This window comes from Panthera pardus, unplaced genomic scaffold (genome assembly GCF_024362965.1).
Source record: "Panthera pardus isolate Hobbes unplaced genomic scaffold, ASM2436296v1 HiC_scaffold_25, whole genome shotgun sequence".
NCBI classification, from domain to species: Eukaryota; Metazoa; Chordata; class Mammalia; order Carnivora; family Felidae; genus Panthera; species Panthera pardus.
The window spans coordinates 13,616,607-13,635,687 of NW_026526821.1; the positions used below are offsets into that span (position 1 = coordinate 13,616,607).

At 50.1% G+C, this 19,081-nt stretch overlaps 2 protein-coding genes across 15 annotated transcripts in view; one reads left to right on the forward strand and one right to left on the reverse strand.

The window, feature by feature from the left end:
• Positions 1 to 8,290, forward strand: part of SULF2 (sulfatase 2) — a 118,149-nt gene extending 109,859 nt beyond the window's left edge. For both annotated transcript variants that reach the window (XM_019458230.2, XM_053890168.1), the window contains exons 12-21: positions 1,533 to 1,761; positions 1,885 to 1,981; positions 2,363 to 2,457; positions 3,417 to 3,476; positions 3,821 to 3,990; positions 4,167 to 4,309; positions 5,388 to 5,511; positions 6,168 to 6,201; positions 6,402 to 6,455; positions 7,323 to 8,290. In XM_019458230.2, the coding sequence (XP_019313775.1) occupies positions 1,533 to 1,761; positions 1,885 to 1,981; positions 2,363 to 2,457; positions 3,417 to 3,476; positions 3,821 to 3,990; positions 4,167 to 4,309; positions 5,388 to 5,511; positions 6,168 to 6,201; positions 6,402 to 6,455; positions 7,323 to 7,353 (1,037 nt within the window). In that variant the 3' untranslated portion in view covers positions 7,354 to 8,290. The remainder of the gene's footprint in view (positions 1 to 1,532; positions 1,762 to 1,884; positions 1,982 to 2,362; positions 2,458 to 3,416; positions 3,477 to 3,820; positions 3,991 to 4,166; positions 4,310 to 5,387; positions 5,512 to 6,167; positions 6,202 to 6,401; positions 6,456 to 7,322) is intronic.
• A 526-nt stretch (positions 8,291 to 8,816) lies between these two features.
• The window catches only part of NCOA3 (nuclear receptor coactivator 3), a 139,230-nt gene continuing 128,965 nt past the window's right edge, over positions 8,817 to 19,081 (reverse strand). For 6 of the 13 annotated variants that reach the window (XM_019458217.2, XM_019458220.2, XM_019458215.2 and 3 more), the window contains 6 exons: positions 18,043 to 18,336; positions 15,820 to 15,924; positions 14,358 to 14,604; positions 13,008 to 13,182; positions 12,491 to 12,632; positions 8,817 to 12,185 (listed from right to left, as the gene is read on the reverse strand). In XM_019458217.2, coding sequence (XP_019313762.2) covers positions 12,174 to 12,185; positions 12,491 to 12,632; positions 13,008 to 13,182; positions 14,358 to 14,604; positions 15,820 to 15,924; positions 18,043 to 18,336 — 975 coding nt within the window. In that variant the 3' untranslated portion in view covers positions 8,817 to 12,173. Of the gene's footprint in view, positions 12,186 to 12,490; positions 12,633 to 13,007; positions 13,183 to 14,357; positions 15,556 to 15,819; positions 15,925 to 18,042; positions 18,337 to 19,081 lie in introns of those variants that run through there. The other 7 variants (XM_019458227.2, XM_019458225.2, XM_019458226.2 and 4 more) reach the window with 4 other exon arrangements.

Consider the following 19,081-nt stretch of genomic DNA (forward strand, 5'->3'; position numbering starts at 1 on the left):
TCTTCAGAGAAAACTCTCAGAATTGCTGGATCGTATGGCAGTTCTGTTTTTAGTTTTTGAGGACTCCCCATACTGTGCTCCACAGCGACTGCACCAACTTACATTCCCCCCCAACAGAGTTCCCTTTTCTCCACACCCTCGCCATAGTTGTTATTTCTGGTCTTTTTCATGATAGCCATTCAAACAGGTGTAGAGCGATATCTCCTTGTGGTTTTGATTTGCATTTCCCTGATGGCGAGGACCTTTTTATGCACCTGTTGGCCATCGGGATGTCTTCTTTGGAAAAAGGTCAGTTGAGGTCCTCTGTCCATTTTCTAATCAGATTGTTTTTGGTTTTTTGTTATTGAGTTGTATAAGTTTTTATACATTTTGGCTGGTAACCTCCTTCTTATCAGTTTTTTATCCTAAATGGCTGGCGAGTTTTGTCAAATGCTTTTCCCGCACCCACTGAGCTGATCACACGATTTTCCTCCCTCATTCTGTTAAATGCAGTGTATCACATGGCTTGATTGGCAGATGGTGAAACATTCTCACATCCCGGGAGTAATAGGCCACTTTATCACGGTGTAGGATCCTTTCCATGTAGTATTGAATTCGGCTTGCTAATATTTTTGCTGAGAGGTTCTGCATCTGTGTCCGTGAGGGAAACTGGCCTGTAATTCTCCTGTCTTGTGGCGTCCTTGCCCGTTTTTGGTGTCAGAGTCATGGTGGCCTGTGAAATGAGTTTGGACGTGTTCCCTCCTCCTTGGTTTCTTAGAAGAGTTTGAGAAAGGCTGGTATTAATTCTTCTTGAAATATCTGGTAGAAGTCACCAGTGAAGCCATCTGGCCCTGAACTTCTCTTCTTTGGGAAGTTTCTGAGTAACCGATTCAGTCTCCTCATTGAATGATTTCATATCCACATCCTGTCTTTTCATTTCTTTTTTTTTTTTATTGAGGTAAAGTTCACACACCGGAAAATTTACCATTTTTACAAACCTAAAGACTACCGTTGTTTTAAAAGTTTGTAAAATTGGTAAAGTCTACAAAGTTAAAGTCTACGACTCAGAAGCATGGAATTCAGAAGCGTTTACAGGGTGGTGTATCACTGCCTCCATCCAGTTCCAACACCTTCCATCACCCGGAAAGGGAACCCCATTACTGCCTTGCCCCCCATCCCATGGCAGCCATTAACTTGCTCTGGGTGCCTATGTCTTTACCTACTCTGGACATTCCAAACAAATCGGCCCACACGACAGGGACCTCGCACGTGTGGCCGTGTTCGCGGAGCATGACGCCCACCCACGCGGTAGCTTGCGTCACGGCTGTGTTCCTCTGTCGCCAAACATCCCATCACGCGGATAGGCCGTGTGTATCCACGCTCAGCTCTTTCTGGGGACTATCCCAAGCCTCTTCCTCCTTAGCCCCGAGCCTTGTTTCCCCAACTGAACCCACGGGGGTCCTTTCCAAGCGTCCGGATCAATAGTCCGCGGCCCAGGGAGCCCAGCCAGCCTGCCCAGCCCCCCTCACCCAGCCACCCGCTGACGCCCACAGAGTACAAGACCGGCTACGCCCGGAACCGCTCCGTCCGCTCAGTGGCTATCGAGGCGGATGGCGGGGTGCACCACAGAGGCCTGGACGACGCACCCCAGTCCCGCAACCTTACCAAGCGGCACTGGCCGGGGGCCCCTGAGGATCCGGACGACAAGGACCCCGGAGACTTCAGCGGCACGGGGGGCCTCCCGGACTACTCAGCCCCCAACCCCATTAAAGTCACACACCGGTGAGAGTCCAGGCGGAGGGCAGGGGGCGGAGGGGGCAGGGGGGGGCCTTGGCAGGGACGCCCCCGCCTCGGGCCCCTGGCTCGGCCCCCTCAGCGGCACACGTGACCCCTTCTCCCGGGCAGGTGCTACATCCTCGAGAATGACACGGTCCAGTGCGACCTGGGCCTGTACCAGTCCCTGCAGGCCTGGAAAGACCACAAGCTGCACATTGACCACGAGGTGAGGGGGGTCTGGGCAGGGGGCACCTTCTCACCACCACGAGCTCAGCAGGGCCACCAGCCACATCCGGGAGGCAGCGAGGCCGGGCCCGGGAGCGACACTTCCCCAGAACCTTCGGGGAGGGGGCAGCGTGCTCACCTCACCCCCCTTCTTGCTTTTAAGATGCTCACACGACCCTCAGCCCTTCCGCCAGCCCAGGGGGGGAGACGGGTCCTCCCGGCTCAGCCAGCTCTCGGGAGCCTGGTCACTTCAGCAGGTGGAAGGGACCAAGGACCCCTCAGCAGCCACAAGTGCAGGCGGTGGCCGGGGACCCCACCAGGCCGTCCCTGCTCACCCAGCCCCCCAGAGTTTCACGGCCCCCTTGCCTGCTCTCTGCCCCAGATCGAAACCCTGCAGAACAAAATTAAGAACCTGAGGGAAGTCCGAGGCCACCTGAAGAAAAAGCGGCCAGAAGAATGTGACTGTCACAAAATCAGGTGAGTAGCAAAGAGACCCCGGGAAGGCCCCTAGTGCTCCTGCAGGACCCCTCCTGGGGACACACAGCCTCCCCTCTGTGACTCCTCGCATTATCTTTAGATCCCTATCTCCTCCCTCAGAGCAAGGGGAAAAATCGGTAATAATTCAGGTGCCCGTTGTCCCCTGGGCCGACACCACCGCCCTCAGGTGGCCAGCCAGACGCCAGGCGTAGGCGCTGTGGTCGGAGGAGCGCGCTCGCTGTGTGGGGCCGGCTTCCGGGAGGGGAAGGAGACTCCGCCCACTGCCCTTCCCGAACAGTCCCGTGGCCCGAGGTGCACAGTGCCAGCTCGGGGAACCCCAGCCCGGGGGGGTCGTCACCGTCCAGCAGAACTGCTGTGATGACGGGCTGGGCTGCATCTGTGCTGTCCGCTAGGGCAGCCACCAACCACACGTGGCTGTTGAGCTCTTGAAACGTGGCCAGTATAACCGAGGAACTGAGCTTGGGGTCCTATTTCAATTGAAATCGCCACAGGTGGCCGGTGGCGCCAGCTCCACTCGGCGCATCCGCAGTCTCTGCCACCTTCCGGAAGAGGCTTGCAAAACACGGGTTCCCCTGGGGCTGGCCCTGAGCCGGCAAGAGGTGGGCGCGGGCCTGGGGGAGCCCCCCAACCTGGAGATGATAAGGCTGAAGCCATGGGGAGCCAGGCGCAGCTTCCAGTCCCCGCTAACGGACACCCACCCCGACCTTCCAAGCCTGGCCTGAGGCCTTCAGCCAGGGCCCCAGCTGGCATCTGCAGAAAGGAGCCAGCCAGCCAGGGAGCTGCCGCGCTAGGGATGGTTCCCACCCCAGCACTGCCCCCAGAAAGTGGGACGGGGACCCCAGGGCACCGCGGTTTGCGCGCGCGCTGCGCGCGCACACACACACACACACACACACACACACACACACACACACACAAGTTGCCCTGGTCTGTTACAGTTACCACACCCAGCACAAAGGCCGCCTCAAGCACAAAGGCTCCAGTCTGCATCCTTTCAGGTAAGGGCGGCTTAAGGCTCAGGGGAGCTAATAAAGCGAACAGAAGAGGTCCTGGCCCTTGCTGGGAGGTCAGCACAGCCCTGGAAGAGGCGGGACTCCCAGAGTGGCTCTCCGGCGCCCCCTCGCGGCTGGAGGAGGTGCTGCAGCCCCGCCGAGCAGGCCGCAAGGGGGCCTCAGATCAGCAGTGGGGGTCGGTCTCGGGTCGTTCGCTTGGGGGCCCCTCCCCGGCTGGCTGCGCATCCGGCTCCGGGCAGGAAGAGCAGAGGCTCGGGGTCACGGCCCCCCAGGAGGCTGCAGGTGGGGGTCGAGGGAGGTGTGAGGGGTGTGGCCCTGTGTGCCCCTAGGAAGGGTCTGCAGGAGAAGGACAAGGTGTGGCTGCTGCGGGAGCAGAAGCGCAAGAAGAAACTTCGCAAGCTGCTCAAGCGACTGCAGAACAACGACACGTGCAGTATGCCGGGCCTCACGTGCTTCACACACGACAACCAGCACTGGCAGACGGCACCACTCTGGACACGTGAGCCAGCGGGCAGGCGGGGGCAGGATGGGGACCGCTGGCCCCCAGCCCGGAGCCTCTCGGGGTGGGTTCCCTGACAGCAGGGGCTCCAGATCCAGACAGAAAGAGGCCCGGGGAGGGAGCCCGTCCCAGGCGGGAATTGCTCACTCTGGGCCCGCTGTCCCTTCCCTTGGCAGTGGGGCCCTTCTGTGCCTGCACCAGCGCCAACAACAACACCTACTGGTGCATGCGGACCATCAACGAGACCCACAATTTCCTCTTCTGCGAATTCGCAACCGGCTTCCTGGAGTACTTTGATCTCAACACAGACCCCTACCAGGTACACACCTCACAGGCTGGAGACATGGGGGGCGTGGGCCACACAGGTGCCGCAGGGCTGGGCCCCCTGAGGAAGTGACAGTGAATCTTCAAGTCCCACGGAGTCCCTGAGGCAGAAGTGAGTTCTGAAGGGACTGGATGCACACCGGGGCCCTCTCCCTCCATCTTGCTGCCCCTGTAATCTGGGTCCTGTACAGCCTCCCCCTCTAACTCAGGCACCTGGGGGTGATGACACAGGCTTTATGTCGAAGACCCCTGGAACTGGAGGGCTTTGGGGGCCCCCAGGATCAGAGCAAACCCTGCACACTTGGGCGCCTGCAGGGACCACACAGATAACGGGACACAGCCAGCGCTCACAGGCACCGTCTTAAGTGTTTCCGTGTATTTAATCATCGGAACACGTCTGTGACCAAAGTGGCCCAGAACATGTAAGACAAAAGGAGCCACAAGCCTCTGGCGAGTGGACTGCACGTGTCCCTTCTGAACCACACGGTCCCCACGGGGCCCTTCACACTAGTGTGGCCTCGGTACTGTCCGATCTGCGTTTCAACAAAAGCCTGCAGTCGCTTTATAGGGAACCTGATTTTTAAATGCCAGCAACTCCACGCTCTTGTTCTTTGTTGTCACTACCATACGGCTCCCGGTCTTTCTCCTTAGGTGGGTCGTGCCCATGTTTTACAAAGGGGGTGTCAAAGCACGGCAGGTCCCTCACCAGTAGCTCCCAGATGAGGCAAGGACACAGGCCCCCTCCCCCACCCATCACCAAGTGGCCGCTCTGCAGTCAAGAGGAGAGGGGCGGGGAGGGGGGCGGGGCAGTGAATGAAGGTCTAGAGCCACAGGGCAACCGTGAGCTCCTGGAGCCACTGGTCAGGAAAGTGAAGCACACGGCGGGTGGAGAGCGCCTGGAGGGGCTGCAGGCACAAGGCAGTGCGGACTGCGCCCAACTCCAGCCCCGGCAGGATAAAGGTCACCATCCCAGCACACCTCCGCTCCCCCCGCCGCCCGAGGGAAGTCCCCCGGTTGGTGAAGCCGGGGGGATCCCTGCACTCACCATATCGATGACCTTTTGTTCCGACCAGTTGATGAACGCGGTGAACACACTGGACAGGGACGTCCTCAACCAGCTGCACGTGCAGCTCATGGAGCTGCGGAGCTGCAAGGGTTACAAGCAGTGTAACCCCCGGACTCGAAACATGGACCTGGGTGAGCAGGCGCTCCGCAGCGGGGCCCGTAGGGAGCGGGGCTGCCGCGGGGTGGGGAGGTAGGAGGTCACGTCTAGTCTGATGGGTGAACCTGGCGAATCCTCCCCAGCAGCTGATGGATCACTAGGGTCCGCCAAGGGCCGCATTTACGAGAAGCCCGATCGCTCGTTTATCGCCATGTGCCAGTCACTGGGCTAGGTGTCCTATGATCGTTATCTCATCACCGTTAAAGTGACCAGGTCGACTGATTCCAAACCCACACACCTGGTCACGCTGCTCGTTCTCCAGGAACCTCGCTGAGCGCCAAGACCCAGGCTCTCCCCCCCATCCCCTCTATCAGGCCCATGGCCTTCTGTCCCCTGTCACATAGGTGTCCCTGCCCATACCTGCCTCCCCCACCGTGACCCAGGTCATGAATAGATACAGGAGGGTCCTAAAGCTGCTAGGACATTAGAGTACAGGCAATCGACAAGTTTCAGGGCAAGCTCACGTCAGGATTCAGCCACTCTGTCTGCCTGGGGGTCGCTATCCACATCAGAAAAAAAAAACCGTCAAAAAGCCTAAAATGTTTTTAAAAAGAGGCAGTTACAAAGTTTGTCATTACTTGTGCCACCTTTGCCCTAATGTCTCTGTTTCGCTCATTTCTGTCTCATTCAGGGCTTAAAGATGGCGGAAGCTATGAACAATACAGGTATCCGTTTTTGTTGTTATAGCCTGGGACAGCTCCCCGATCCTGGCCCGTCTCTGGTCTAACCTCTGTGGCTCGTGTGCGGCTGAGGCCCTGCCCTTTCTCCGGTCTGCCAGGGGCCTGGTTCGCCCACCAGGGAGGGGGAACTCGGTCTTCCTCGGTGAGGCTAACACCCATTCTCCTCTTGACACCCAAAAACACAGGCAGTTTCAGCGTCGAAAGTGGCCAGAAATGAAGAGACCTTCTTCCAAATCGCTGTGAGTTGAGGAACCAGTTTACCGGTGGAGAGCTGGTCTGCCTGGCCGCGTTCTGTGTGCATGCCATTTCTTTCGTAACCCTCTCTGCTGCTGTCATGAGAAGGGAGCAGGGAGTCTTTCCGTGTTTCAGATTAGTACCGTGTTTCATACACTGTTGTTCTCCATAGAGTAACTTGTGCTTGGTAAACTCCAGGGAGTCCGTACAGGTCGAGAAGCATTTAAATGTCCGACCCGCCCGACGTCTTCAAGGCTGTGGCTGCAGAAGGGTCCCCTGGTCCATGTCAGCAGCAGGGCGGCCTCACTAGGGGGCACCTGAAATATCCAGGCCACGACATCTCTCTCCAGCGCCAGAGAGGCTGGTAGAGGGCCGAGACTGGCAGCCTAGAAAGGTCACCTCTAGTCTAAGGGGAGCAGCACTGATGGGAGGCGGCTTGAACCCTCTAATTCATCGTGAAAATCCAAAAACGCAGTTATGGGTCAGGATTTTTTGTTAACATTGGCAATTCATTTGATGTTAAGTTGCCAGGCAGGCAATCAGACCCCCTTGGTGCACTGCCATTTGCAACTTCTGGTCTGTTTTTTCCTTCTTCCTTTATATGCATATAAACCCCCCTCTGTAGCTTTAATAGGACGGGCCGGCTAAGCATTTGCCATGTCTGTATCTGAACGTCCTCAGTGCCTTTACCAGCGTGTGAGCCCAGAGCCAAAAGCCTGGATGACCGGGTGGGAGCAAGCCCATTCTGAGGGGTCTCGAAGGGTCCTCCCCGCAGCCTCGAAGCAGAGGGTTCTAGGCTTCAGGGCTGATCGCCGTGTCATGCCGCCTCTGGGGTTAATCAGACGCTAAGAGGAGTTTGCTTTGTTCTACAGGGGACAGCTGTGGGAAGGCTGGGAAGGTTAAGAAGCACACGAGGGCCTCCCAACCAGAGGCACCAGCTGATCGTACGGACAATGAAAACCACGGACAGTCTCAGGCGGGCCTGCGCCGTTGGCCGGGCCGCCTGCGCTCACAGGACTTGCTTTCAGTCAACACGGCACACTCTGGAAGAGAACTGTCGGCAGTAGCTAACTTCAGGAAGCCCGTTTTTGCCCTGCTTTTGCTTTGGATTATACCTCACCAGCTGCACAAAATGCATTTTCATATCAAACGGTCACCACTAACCCTCTCTGAGAGGCTGACAAGGGAAAGAGAGATTTTCTTGGAAACTTCCCCCAACGGTGAAAGTCACTGGAGTTTTTTGTTGTTGTTTTTGTTTTTTTCAATCATGGGGGAAGAACAACCCTTTTTAAACCCTCCTCCTCTTTTAGTTTGTCACAAAGGAGGACGAAGACAAAGCAGGACAGGAGCAACCTGCAGACGCTGGGAGTGGTGCAGAGCTGACGGCCGAGTCAACAGCACAAAAGAAGGGACTTTCATTTAGCACCACAACCCAGGTCGCCTCTGAAGAAACGGACTTCGCTGTACATATGTGACTATTTACATGCCACCAGCGTGGGAACTCTTAGGGGAATCTAGTAAGAAAACACAATTTTCCAGAGTTGTGGGGTCAGTAAACGCTCTGCGGCCAGTGAAGAAAACCCCTCGGCCGTTGTGGACATTTCTGTTCCCGACCAGATACCATTTCTCCTAGTATTTCTTTGTGATCTGTCCCAGAACTGATGTTTTTCGAAGTACTGGAAAGAAATGAAGTCGATGTATGTCCCCGGTTTTCACAAAATTGTGTTTGTAAAGACATTTTGTAGTCTGAGTATTGTCATACAATGTTCAAAATCCCAGCCAACGACCAGCAGTTGGTATGAGGTAACCTTTGACATTTTGTAAAAGGCCGTTCTTGGGAGTTTTTTGGTGTGTTTGGTTTTTTTTTAAAAAAGCATTCAAGATACTACTGGTCAACACCTTTTTCAAAGGAGACACCTTGGGTTTTTTAGAGGGGGAATAGATGGGCATAAATTAATGACAATTGACCCTACTTCAGGGACCTCACAGGTAAGTGTCGCATTACACTGGCTTTAGGACCTCATTCTTTAAAAAACGTTAATCGACAGCAAAGCGATTCACCCTAACCAACCCCTCTCTGTGCACCAGCTAGCTAGTGAAGCCTGGAGAAGGTAGCGGTCAGAGGCCAGGGGCAAGAAACAGGAGGACCCTCTTCAGCCACCACCCAATGTGACATACTTCTCACCAGACAGTGGAAATGACCCCGAAGTGCTCACCTTTGAGAAGGGCAGCTCCATGCTTCTCAAGAGTTCTGTTAACCTTAGAGAGACTGCTACGATTATTTGAAACAGGATTCTTTAACCTTCTCTTTTCCCCTTTACTCGAATAGAGACTTTAAAAAGAAACAAAGAGACAAGCCCTTGGGCTTCAATTTTAAATAGAAACCTTTATTTACAGTGACATCCGAAATGATCAGCAAAGCAGTCCATCTCATAAGTTATCCCATGTGGTCTGTATTCTTTGCAGTGTAAAGAATGATTTAGATTTTTAAAACCAACATTTAATGTAAACTTGATTGAAACTAAATTCATTCTCAATACTATACGTCAATTCCTGAGAATTTTAAATATTGCTCTCAGAAAGACCTTTCCATCATTGAAATTCCACACATTGGCAAGAGACAGAGAAGAAAAAACCACCTTGCTCGTTATTGTTAAACAGTTGGCCTCCGAGCTGAACAGCAACTCCTGTTCCTCCTGAAGCAAGGGTTTTGTCCTACAGGCTTCATGCCTGTGATGCCCCCCCACTTGTGAATCAAACTCCTGGAACCAGACAGGCATATGGACAACGGGCAGTCCATCCAGACGGCAAGCACGTATGTTCTGTACTACCCCCCCCCACACACCCCCAACTCACCTAGATATTAAATACCAATTAACTAAGCAGTCCTGGTGATCGATATTTACACCTTTCCATCAAGATGCACAATTTAGAAAAGTGGCATAATATGAACATTCACAATGAATTTCTATTTGTTTTCTTAAAGGAAGAAACGTGTCTCCTTTATATCATTTTGATCTTTATAAAATATATATATATATTTATATTTATATATCTTTGGATTCAGCAAAAAAGTAGGTACTGGAAATATCACACATTCTAAAAGCAGATGAAACGGATACCAAGGTTTAGAAAAGTGGGGGGTAGGGGTGAGGAGAGGTAGGCAGCCAGAGTACAAAGAGAATTATCCAAAAAAGATAAAAGGGCAATAAAGGTAAAAACAAATTATTTCAAAAGACAGCATCTATTAAAAGAAAGATCAAATTCTTAAGTTTGCACCAATAAAATGAACAAGTAGAAAATATAAAAACTTATAATAAACTTTCTTTTTTTCCCATATAAAAGGGGTGCTGCCTTCCAGTTAGCCTGGAGCTGGGACTGAGGAAAAGAATCAAAAAACTTTTTTTTTTTTTTTTTTTTTTTTTTTTACTTTTTAAAAGTCAAGAAAGGTAAGAGCACCATTCTGTTTCTCTCCACGCACCCATGACTTAAACGAGGAAAGTTCAGATACCTGACACGGCTGTAACTATTAAGACAGACTCTTACTCAGCTACGCCTCTGTCTCCAGACAGGAGAATGTGTTATCTAAAAAGTACAGGCCACTATGATGGAAGTTGATGGATTTTCAATCTTAGATTTATTTTTAACCGGGTGGTGGGGGAGACGGTGTAAAACCCAAACCTATTCCACTGGTGGTTCTGGAAATACAGGTTTTACTTACACAGAAATCAAAGAAATGAAATGATCTTACCTTCAGAGACACCTAGAAAAATTGCCTAAACATGTATGAAATAAAAATTAACTGGCTCTCAGTTATTGCTAGGAAATTGACACCAAAGCTAGCAGACACCTTTGAAATTCACAAGACATTTTTAAAACCCAATTTCACTCAGCTATTTGAAGCTAATAAAGTGAACCAGATAGAAGGAATTAAATGGACTTTTTCTCTATCCCCAACGGACTAAAACAAGAGTCAAAGCCTGACAGCAGCACAAAGGGGCAGGGGCAGCGGGTGCAAAGGGACTCGCTCTGCTGGACTCCGGCTCTGGAGCTCGACGACCTGGCTGTCCTGGAGGCTGAGCTCCCTAAGGAACCACCGTGTGGCTCCTCTAGTTCTCAGGGACGAGAACACATCTCAGTGATGAGACAGCCAAGCAGACACCGGAAACCACACATCAAGGGTTCAACCCCTGAGATCTCAATGTGGGGATTTGGGTCCTAGCAACCAAAACCTTACGGAAACTCCTACAACCGATGAAAGGCAACGTATTTCAATTAAAAAACAAAACACTATGAATTGCTATTAATTTATGGACTGCTTAAAATCCAACATTCTTTTTTAAATCGCTTGATCTTTTAAAATTCTTGATTTTTTTTTTTTTTTTAAGTTTATTTCCCCCTATCTATTCTTTCCCCTAAAATTAACAAAGTGCTTAGTTCTGGTAGAGGAATTTAAAAGTTGAAAATGCCTACATCTAAACAAATGATCTTTTTCGAAAGCATTTAAGATTAAGAGACTGATAGGGAACCATCTAACACTAGGGGGGCGGGGTGGGGGGGAGGTAGGGAGCTGCAGACCACTGCCCCCCACCTCCCCCAGGCCAAAAAATTCAGGGGCTGTCTCTTCTGTTTGCAGCCTCACCACACTGAGCTTACTGAAGTCAACATGTTAAATATTTAGCTTCACAAACTCTGTAAAAATTGAGTTGCCGTGACCTGCAAAAAAGGTATATACATATTTTACATAATACAATATCTTAAAGGTCGTATTTACAAAAGAGAATCTATTCACAGAAACGCTGCAAAATTCTGATTCAGAATGCAGTACCTGGCCTTGGGTTTCTGCAGTTTATTTTCAAAAAGCATTATTGCTCTACCATATAGGCAAAGGGTGACACGGGTACTCTCAACGACGACAAAACAATCATAGTTCTCGTCCAACTGATTCGTTCAGACAAAAACCGGGCGGGAATGTGGTTCGCCATTCCTCAAGACCTCCGGAATATTGCATGTATCCGTTACTTTTTAAATAAAGTGCACTCAGCTGCACATTAGCATGTGAAAAAACTGCTACTGCTGCAATTAAATACTGTCATTTCCCCTTCTGCAAAGCCACAGGACATCAAGGACAGTTCTGGAGGCGAAGTATTCTAGGACGTTAGGGACAGAGGAAATTCCTACTTAGGAAAAAGTCCAGGACAACCAAGAACAGGATTGGAGCAACTCAACACGATCAGTATAGGACAAGCCAACTTCTCAGGACAGAGGGTGGGAACACGGAGTATCTGGTAGCGACAAGAACACGTGAGGGCTGGGACTGTCTGCCACAGAGAGACCAGACATCCTAATCTCGCCGTACTTCTCCGGTGTTCTCTAGCCCGCCCACATTCATCTGAAACACCGACAGGCAGAAAGAAGGGACACAGCAGAGTTTTGTGATCAGTAACACTCCGTACCTCCAGAATCACATCCCTAAGAGGCAGAATGTCAGCAAAATATTTGTTTTGAATCCCATGATACACAGAAGAAGGAAAAATACAGGTAGACATCGCACTTCAATTTCAAACCCAGTCCTGCTCCAATGACATCACTTGGAATACCCTTCCCAGAGATCAAAGCTGGTTCCCTCTTCAGAGCTGGCAGGTGCGTGGGACGATTCTTTACTTCCAATAGTTCTAGTGCAGTGTCATTTCTACAGTGATTTCCTTGGAGGTGTAGAAGTGTCAGCAATATTTCTGTTAGCAACCAGAAGACACGTGAGTAAAACATATGCTCTGCACAACACAGAAGAATCCACAGGTCTATAATGATGGCCTGCAACCTGACTCTGGCTGACTCCAATTCCTTAGATCTCACATTACCGAAAACATATTTAATGGCCCAATGCCTTCAAACCACAAGTGTTTTCAACCACTGTAGTTCTGAGTTATACGCCCAAGTTAAAAATCTGCCGAGGACCTTTAGATTACAGTTGCAGTTTGGGTTCTCTCAAGAGAAAAGGAAAAATTTTTTGAGAAAAGTTCAGGCTAGAGCCCCATACCTGATCAGGACCCATGGGCATGCCAGACATGGGCATGGGGTTCACGTTCACCTGTCCCATGGGACCACTGCTGCCATTCATGTGCACCATACCGTACGCTGCGGGGTTCCCCTGGTGGGCAAACGGCTGCTGGGGAAAGGAGCTGTAAAAAGAAGTGTGAAATTACCTCCTGGCTCATTCTAGTAACACCAGACATGCACGCAGAGACCATCACAACTGTCAAACGTTGCTGTACTTAAGCAGAGAACAGGAGGGAGAGAAGATTCCCTGACTGCCTGCCTGCCTTCTAGGTTTCACAGCTGTGTGCAATCAAAGCTTCCCAGGCATGCGTAGGGGAGGAAGAAGCCTCACAATGGATGAGCCAAATACCACACTTTCTAAGATGAACCCAGGCCTTTTGATCTCTCCATCCACACAGGCTTTTGATCTCTCCATCCACACAGAAAAATGCAGAGGTTAATTTCCTGAATTTCTGGGCACTAGAATGTGAATGGCTTTTCAAGTCTCTGTTCTTCACCTGTTCCTGGCCAGGTTTCCTGATGGCCAGCCTTTTATTTCCGAGGACTGATACATGGGCGCGGTCTGAGGGTGCTGCATCATGGGATTCTGGGAGGGCCCCATTCTTGAGGGCATCATTGCATTGGGAGGACTAGACACTCGCCCAAAAGCCGGATCTGGCTGTTGTCCCATCCCTCGAAAAAAAAAAAGAAGAAAAAGCAGAAATTATAATGCGAAAATGGTATCTTCCTTAGAGTATCAACTGTCTATAGAAGCTTTATGTTCTTTTCTAAACGTGGGGCAACGTAAGACAGACAAGATGTAAAGTGCCACAGGATGCTGCCTGCCAGTTCCTCTTGCTTCCCACCAAGACTGGAGGAAGGGGCTCACTGCAGAAAGCATCTGGGTCACCTGAAGAGCTGTTACTTCATGGACATTTCTGTGTGAAAGGGATGCCGCTTCCTGCTGTTCACATCACTGTCCCTCGGTCCCAAGCTGGCAGGAGTGCACTGAAAATATGATTTCCCCAAAAGATACCTCTATCCCCGTTCCTACCGTGTTCCTAGTCTCTCTCAAAGACTGACCTGAAAAGGTAATGTGTATTATTGTAATTAATACACCCAAGTCACCAAGGAGAGGAACCCAGAAGCCCACCCAGCCCTCCTTTGTGGCCAAGGGCTCAGACTGTAGGGTTCTACCACACTGGGACATATATGGGGGGGGGGGGGGGGGGGGGGGGGGATGACCAAGGGCTCAGACTGTAGAGTTCTACCACAATGGGACATATTGGCGGGGGGGGGGGGGGGGGGGGTTGTCTTTCTTCCAAATCAAGACATGGGGAGCTGAAAAAACAAGAGCTGAAAAAAAATAAAAATGCTTAACCCTGATAGAACATCTACCTCAATTACAATCACCTGTGCACCACCAGAAACATTTTGGTGTGTTTCTTTCAACGAATCAGGTTCTCTCCATTCGGACTACCCCCTCTGTGATGCTGCATGACCATCATCTCTTGTTTGGGGTGCTCTAATTGTCCTCCCTTCTTCCACTCTCTCTTCTCGCCTTCTAACGGACATGCCTCACAGGCCCGATGACCTCTCCCCAGTGCAAACATGTCTATTAACATTCAGTGACTCCCCACTGCCTTCAGAATATCACCAAAACTCTTCATCTGATCCGGCCTCTGCTTGTCCCTTGTCTGCCTCATCGGTCACCATATCCTTTGTTCTGTTGTTTTTAGTTAATTCTGTCTTCCTTGTGACTAACAGAGGGAGTAAATAGGATTTTGTGTTTAACATGCAACAGACCTATGAATCTTATGACCTTAGTAATGTCACTCCGGGGAAGACATTCTCGCTGTCAAATTTACCATAATTTGGCGGGTATGGAAACTGCTGGGGAGGGGCTTGTGGCATCACGGGCCCTGCCAAGACCCCATCCATGCTGGGGGAAGCGGTCACGTTGGGGGGTGGGCTGAAGGCCTGGGTTTGCTGCTGCTGCTGTTGCTGCTGCTGCTGCTGCTGCTGCATCATCATGGCCACCCTCTGCTGTCGGAAGTGATGACTGAGCAGCTCTCTGCTGCGCTGGGCAACCATCTGGGCATTAAGAAAACCCTGCTGATACCCCAAAAAAGAATGTAATTACACAGAGCCAGAACCAGCCAATTCCATACACGTAGTACCACCACAATACATTAGGTGCGAAAAATCACCCGATGCCTCTCTTCACAAAAAAGGAAAAATGCACGTTTCTCATCACGGTAAAGGCGTTCCGGCAAGGCGACGAGGTGCAGAACAGGGACCTGGAAATTGTTCAGGCGAGTCGTCAAGCTTTAACACAGAAAACATTTCTCAAAGTGAGAGAACACTGAAGGGTAGAATGTGAGGACAAACTTTTCAGAAAATATGAAATAAAACTACAAGAAGGAAAAAGGCAGCAGTAAGAGTGCAGGAGGAGGGGAGGCACAACAGAGCACTCCCCAAAAGAATGGGGTTACCCTCCGGTAATCAGGAATCTACCCCAGAAAGGGCCTGTATAGTCTCCTTAAAGCTTCTGAAGGGAGAGACGGAGGGTTAGGAGCAGCGGTCTGGAGGGTCCGGAGGTACATGGTCCAAGCCCAGAACCAAAGAGCTGATCTGGGCCCCATCAGCTAGAAGAGAACATCTCCAAAAAGCAAACTCATCTTTTTGGAGGGCACCCTAACTCAGCTTACTCAAACTGTTATCGTCAAAGTACTTCCGAGCAGGCTTAAGACAGTAAATACTGGGCATTTCACAGTGGGTTGTTTCTCTACAGTAATTATGAACAGAATTTCCAACCACAGTAGAGGACTTCCGGGTGGTCATCTGCCTCGTGCACATTAATACCGTAGAACAGTCTCCACCTTGGGCTGGAGGTACAGAGAACTTGAACATCATCCTTCCCACTATGGGAAACAGGTCATCTCAGAGGTGATCCTTGAGAGTAGGATTATGTATTATTTATTTTCTTCTTATAACCTCAGATTTTACCCGGCGAGCACGTGGTTTCAAAACCCAGAAACAGAAGTTTCCAGATTTACTGAATTCCTAAAAAGTAAGTGATAGCTGTTTTCACAACACAGCAAATGATCACAAAGGGAATTAATTAGAAAACACAAAACAGCAGTTTTAATAAAAGAACCTCTCCTCCTGACTCTTCCTCATCACCAGCAAGACAGAAGAATGGAAGAGGGAGTGTGAGGAGATCGTGGAATGATTTCTTCCACCAGAAACTTGCTGTAACACACGTTTACTGAGGGCCAGTCGTGGAGCAGGCCCCACAGCAATGCACTTGGAGAGGTCTGTTCTCACCTGGGGATTTACCTGGGGCTGCATCATGGGCCTCATCACCGCAGCACCCCCGGCAGTGGGGCTTTCCATTTTCATTTCCAGCGCCTGACGGCTCTGATTCAAAAACTGGGGAGAGACAGGCCGGTTAGGGTGGAAGTTAACTATGTCGATGAGCCCCAAACAGCTTTCCAAATCCTCGGCACCACCCGGAGAGGTCACGATGCCACCTCCAACCCGTTAACCTGGTCACGTCACATCTACACGGAACCCGCACGCTTCCAAACACTTCAAAACAAGTTCAGGCTGAGGGCGGCCTGGCTGGGTCAGTCAGTGGAGCATGCAACTCTTGACCTCAGGGTTCTAAATTCAAGCCCCACGTTGGGTGTAGAGATTACTTAAAAATAAAGATGTAAAATCTTTAAAAAAAAAAAAAAAGGGGGGGGGGGGGGCCCTGGGTGGCTCAGTCGGCTAAGCGTCTAACTCGATCTCAGCTCAGGTCTTGATCTCAGGGTCGTGAGTTCAAGCCCTGTGTTCAAAAAAGTTCAGGCTGAAAAGTCCTTGGCAAGCATTTGAAGCTTTATTTGGCGTCAGGAGGAAAAGTAAAAGTGTAATTGTGCAGCTTAAAGACGATCTTTGGGGCACCTGGGTGGCTCAGTCAGTTAAGCCCCTGGCTTTGGCTGAGGTCATGATCTCACAGTTCATGGGTTCGAGCCACAGATCAGAGCCTGAAGTCTGCTTCACATTCTGTGCTTCCTCTCTCTCTCTCTCTCTCTGCGCCTCCCTCGCTTCTGCGCAGGCGCTCACTTTCTCAAAAATAAACAAACATTAAAAAAAAAAAAAAGACGATCTTCAAAAGAAACTCGAAGGATTCATAAAGTGAGATTTTTCCCTGGAATTATTTAGGTCATTAGGGAAATAGCTTTAACTTGCTCAAACTAATAGTGAATGAACTTCCTCTTCTATTAGCTTTTCCCAGGTAACTTTTAGAGGAAAGAAGGGGTGAAAAGCCAAATGATACCATGCACGTATGAGCACAGCTTCTCAGGGTACCTACGCTGACTTTTAGGAATGTGGAGGCACTAGCACAGTCTGTGGCTCGCTGGACTCCACACTCACTCAGCTGCTTACATGGTTCCGTTCTGCCACATTCACTAACTCAGCACAAACAATGTGAGTAATTAAATTTTAAAAGATTTGTTGGGCATTAAGGAAACAATAAAAAAGAGAAATCTTATCTTAGAATGTTAAGAGAGCTCAAGTTTCACAAAACACCTAGAAAGCAGAGGTTCCATAAAACGAATGTGCAAATCATGGGGCTCGTAGGTGGCTCAGCTGAGCGTCCAAGTCTTGATTTCAGCTCAGGTCATGATCCCACAGTTCCTGAGATCAAGCCCCACGTCGGACTCCGCACTGACAGCACGGCTGCTCGGGATTCTCTCTCTCCCTCTCTTTGCCCCTCCCTCACTGTGTGTGTGCATATGCACGTGTGTGTGGGAGCACATGTGCGCATGAACACTCTCAAAATAAGTAAATAAGGGGGAGACTGGGTGGCTCAGTCGGTTGAGCGGCCGACTTCGGCTCAGGTCATGATCTCATGGTCTGTGAGTTCGAGCCCCGCATCGGGCTCTGTGCTGACCGCTCAGAGCCTGGAGCCTGTTTCAGATTCTGTGTCTCCCTCTCTCTGACCCTCCCCCGTTCATGTTCTGTCTCTCTCTGTCTCAAAAATAAATAAACGTTAAAAAAAAAATTTTTTTTTAAAAATAAGCAAATAAGTAAGTAAATAAATAAACAAATAAGTAAAATAGAAATCATCTACCTCAAGGCACCTGGTCAGCTCAGTCAGTCAAGCGTCTGACTCCTGATTTCAGCTCAGGTCACGATCTCATGATTTGTGGGTCTGAGCCTTGCATCAGGCTCTCTGCACTGACAACACAGAGCCTGCTTGGGATTCCCTCTCTTTCTCTCTGCCCACCCCCCCAACACCCCCCCACTCACTCTCACTCTCTCAAAATGAATAAACTTAAAAAAAAAAAATCATCTATCTCTAAAACTAATGAAGCCATCAAGAAATACTCTTCTCCTCCAAGGGCAATCCTGACATTTTTTACTTTTTAACCTGCACAACAGAACAATCTTATCCAACTCCCACAGGACCGCTCCCTAACAAGGAACATCTATACAAACAAAACATTACAGAGAAGTCGAAACAAAAGGGCTTTTAGTTGACAAGGGACAGCTGGTTACCTGCTGGCCCTGCAGCCTCTGCTGAAGCTGCATTCGGAGTTGCTTGGGGGTGTTTGTCCGAGGTCTCATGATATTGGCCCGCGGGTGCATTCCTTGCAGAGGAAAACTGCCTTGTTGGCTCATCTGACTCATCATGGAGTTAAAAGATGGTGATTGTCCCTGAAGATTAAAGCCTCCTTGCATTGGAGGCCCCTGTGCTGCATACGTCTGCCCATATAATGCCGCCTTCTGATCCATCATTACTGCCGCTTCTTGGCCTTGGAAGGCATCCTGTTTGGACTCCAAAGCTTGTCCCTAAAACATTAAACACATACATGAACAATGAAGTACATCTGAGAAAGCGACAGAAATCAAATGCTCCAAGGAAGGTAAAACATAAAGTCAATGCATACGAACAAGGATGTCACAGAATTCCAAAGGCAAAATCAAGTTTCTTGTCTGAAGTCTGTAAGAATCCAGATCATGACCCATCTTTTCACAGATGTGTCCTAGTGCCTAGCTCAAAGTCTCACATGGACACTCAAGTATCTGGAGAAAGACTATTTGTTCCAGACCACATTTCTGTACCAACACAGACCAAGCCAAGTACAAAATAAACTAATTAAAACCACAGGGATCAACTGATTCCCACACAATTTCATACAAAAATGTTTCTGACAGTGGTTAGAAGTGATTTTGGTAGAGACAGGGCAAATCAACAGAAGCTCATATCCCCCGAGGCTACTGCTAGCTGCATACACAAAACCTAAAGGTGGTCATTCGCTACTATTTGGCCTTAACAGGCCAGAGGGACTGTTAAGAAACCCATTCATTCAACAAGATTTGTAAGTGCCTGCTATGTGCCGGCATCACCTCTCTGCATGCTAAGAATGTCTCCAAAATAAAGTCCAGCAGCTGACAGCAAAAGCAGTGACACAAACATTCCAGGGGCGCCTGGGTGGCTCAGTCAGTTAAGCATCCGACTTCGGCTCAGGTCATGATCTCACGGTCTGTGAGTTCGAGCCCCGCGTCGGGCTCTGTGCTGACAGCTCAGGGCCTG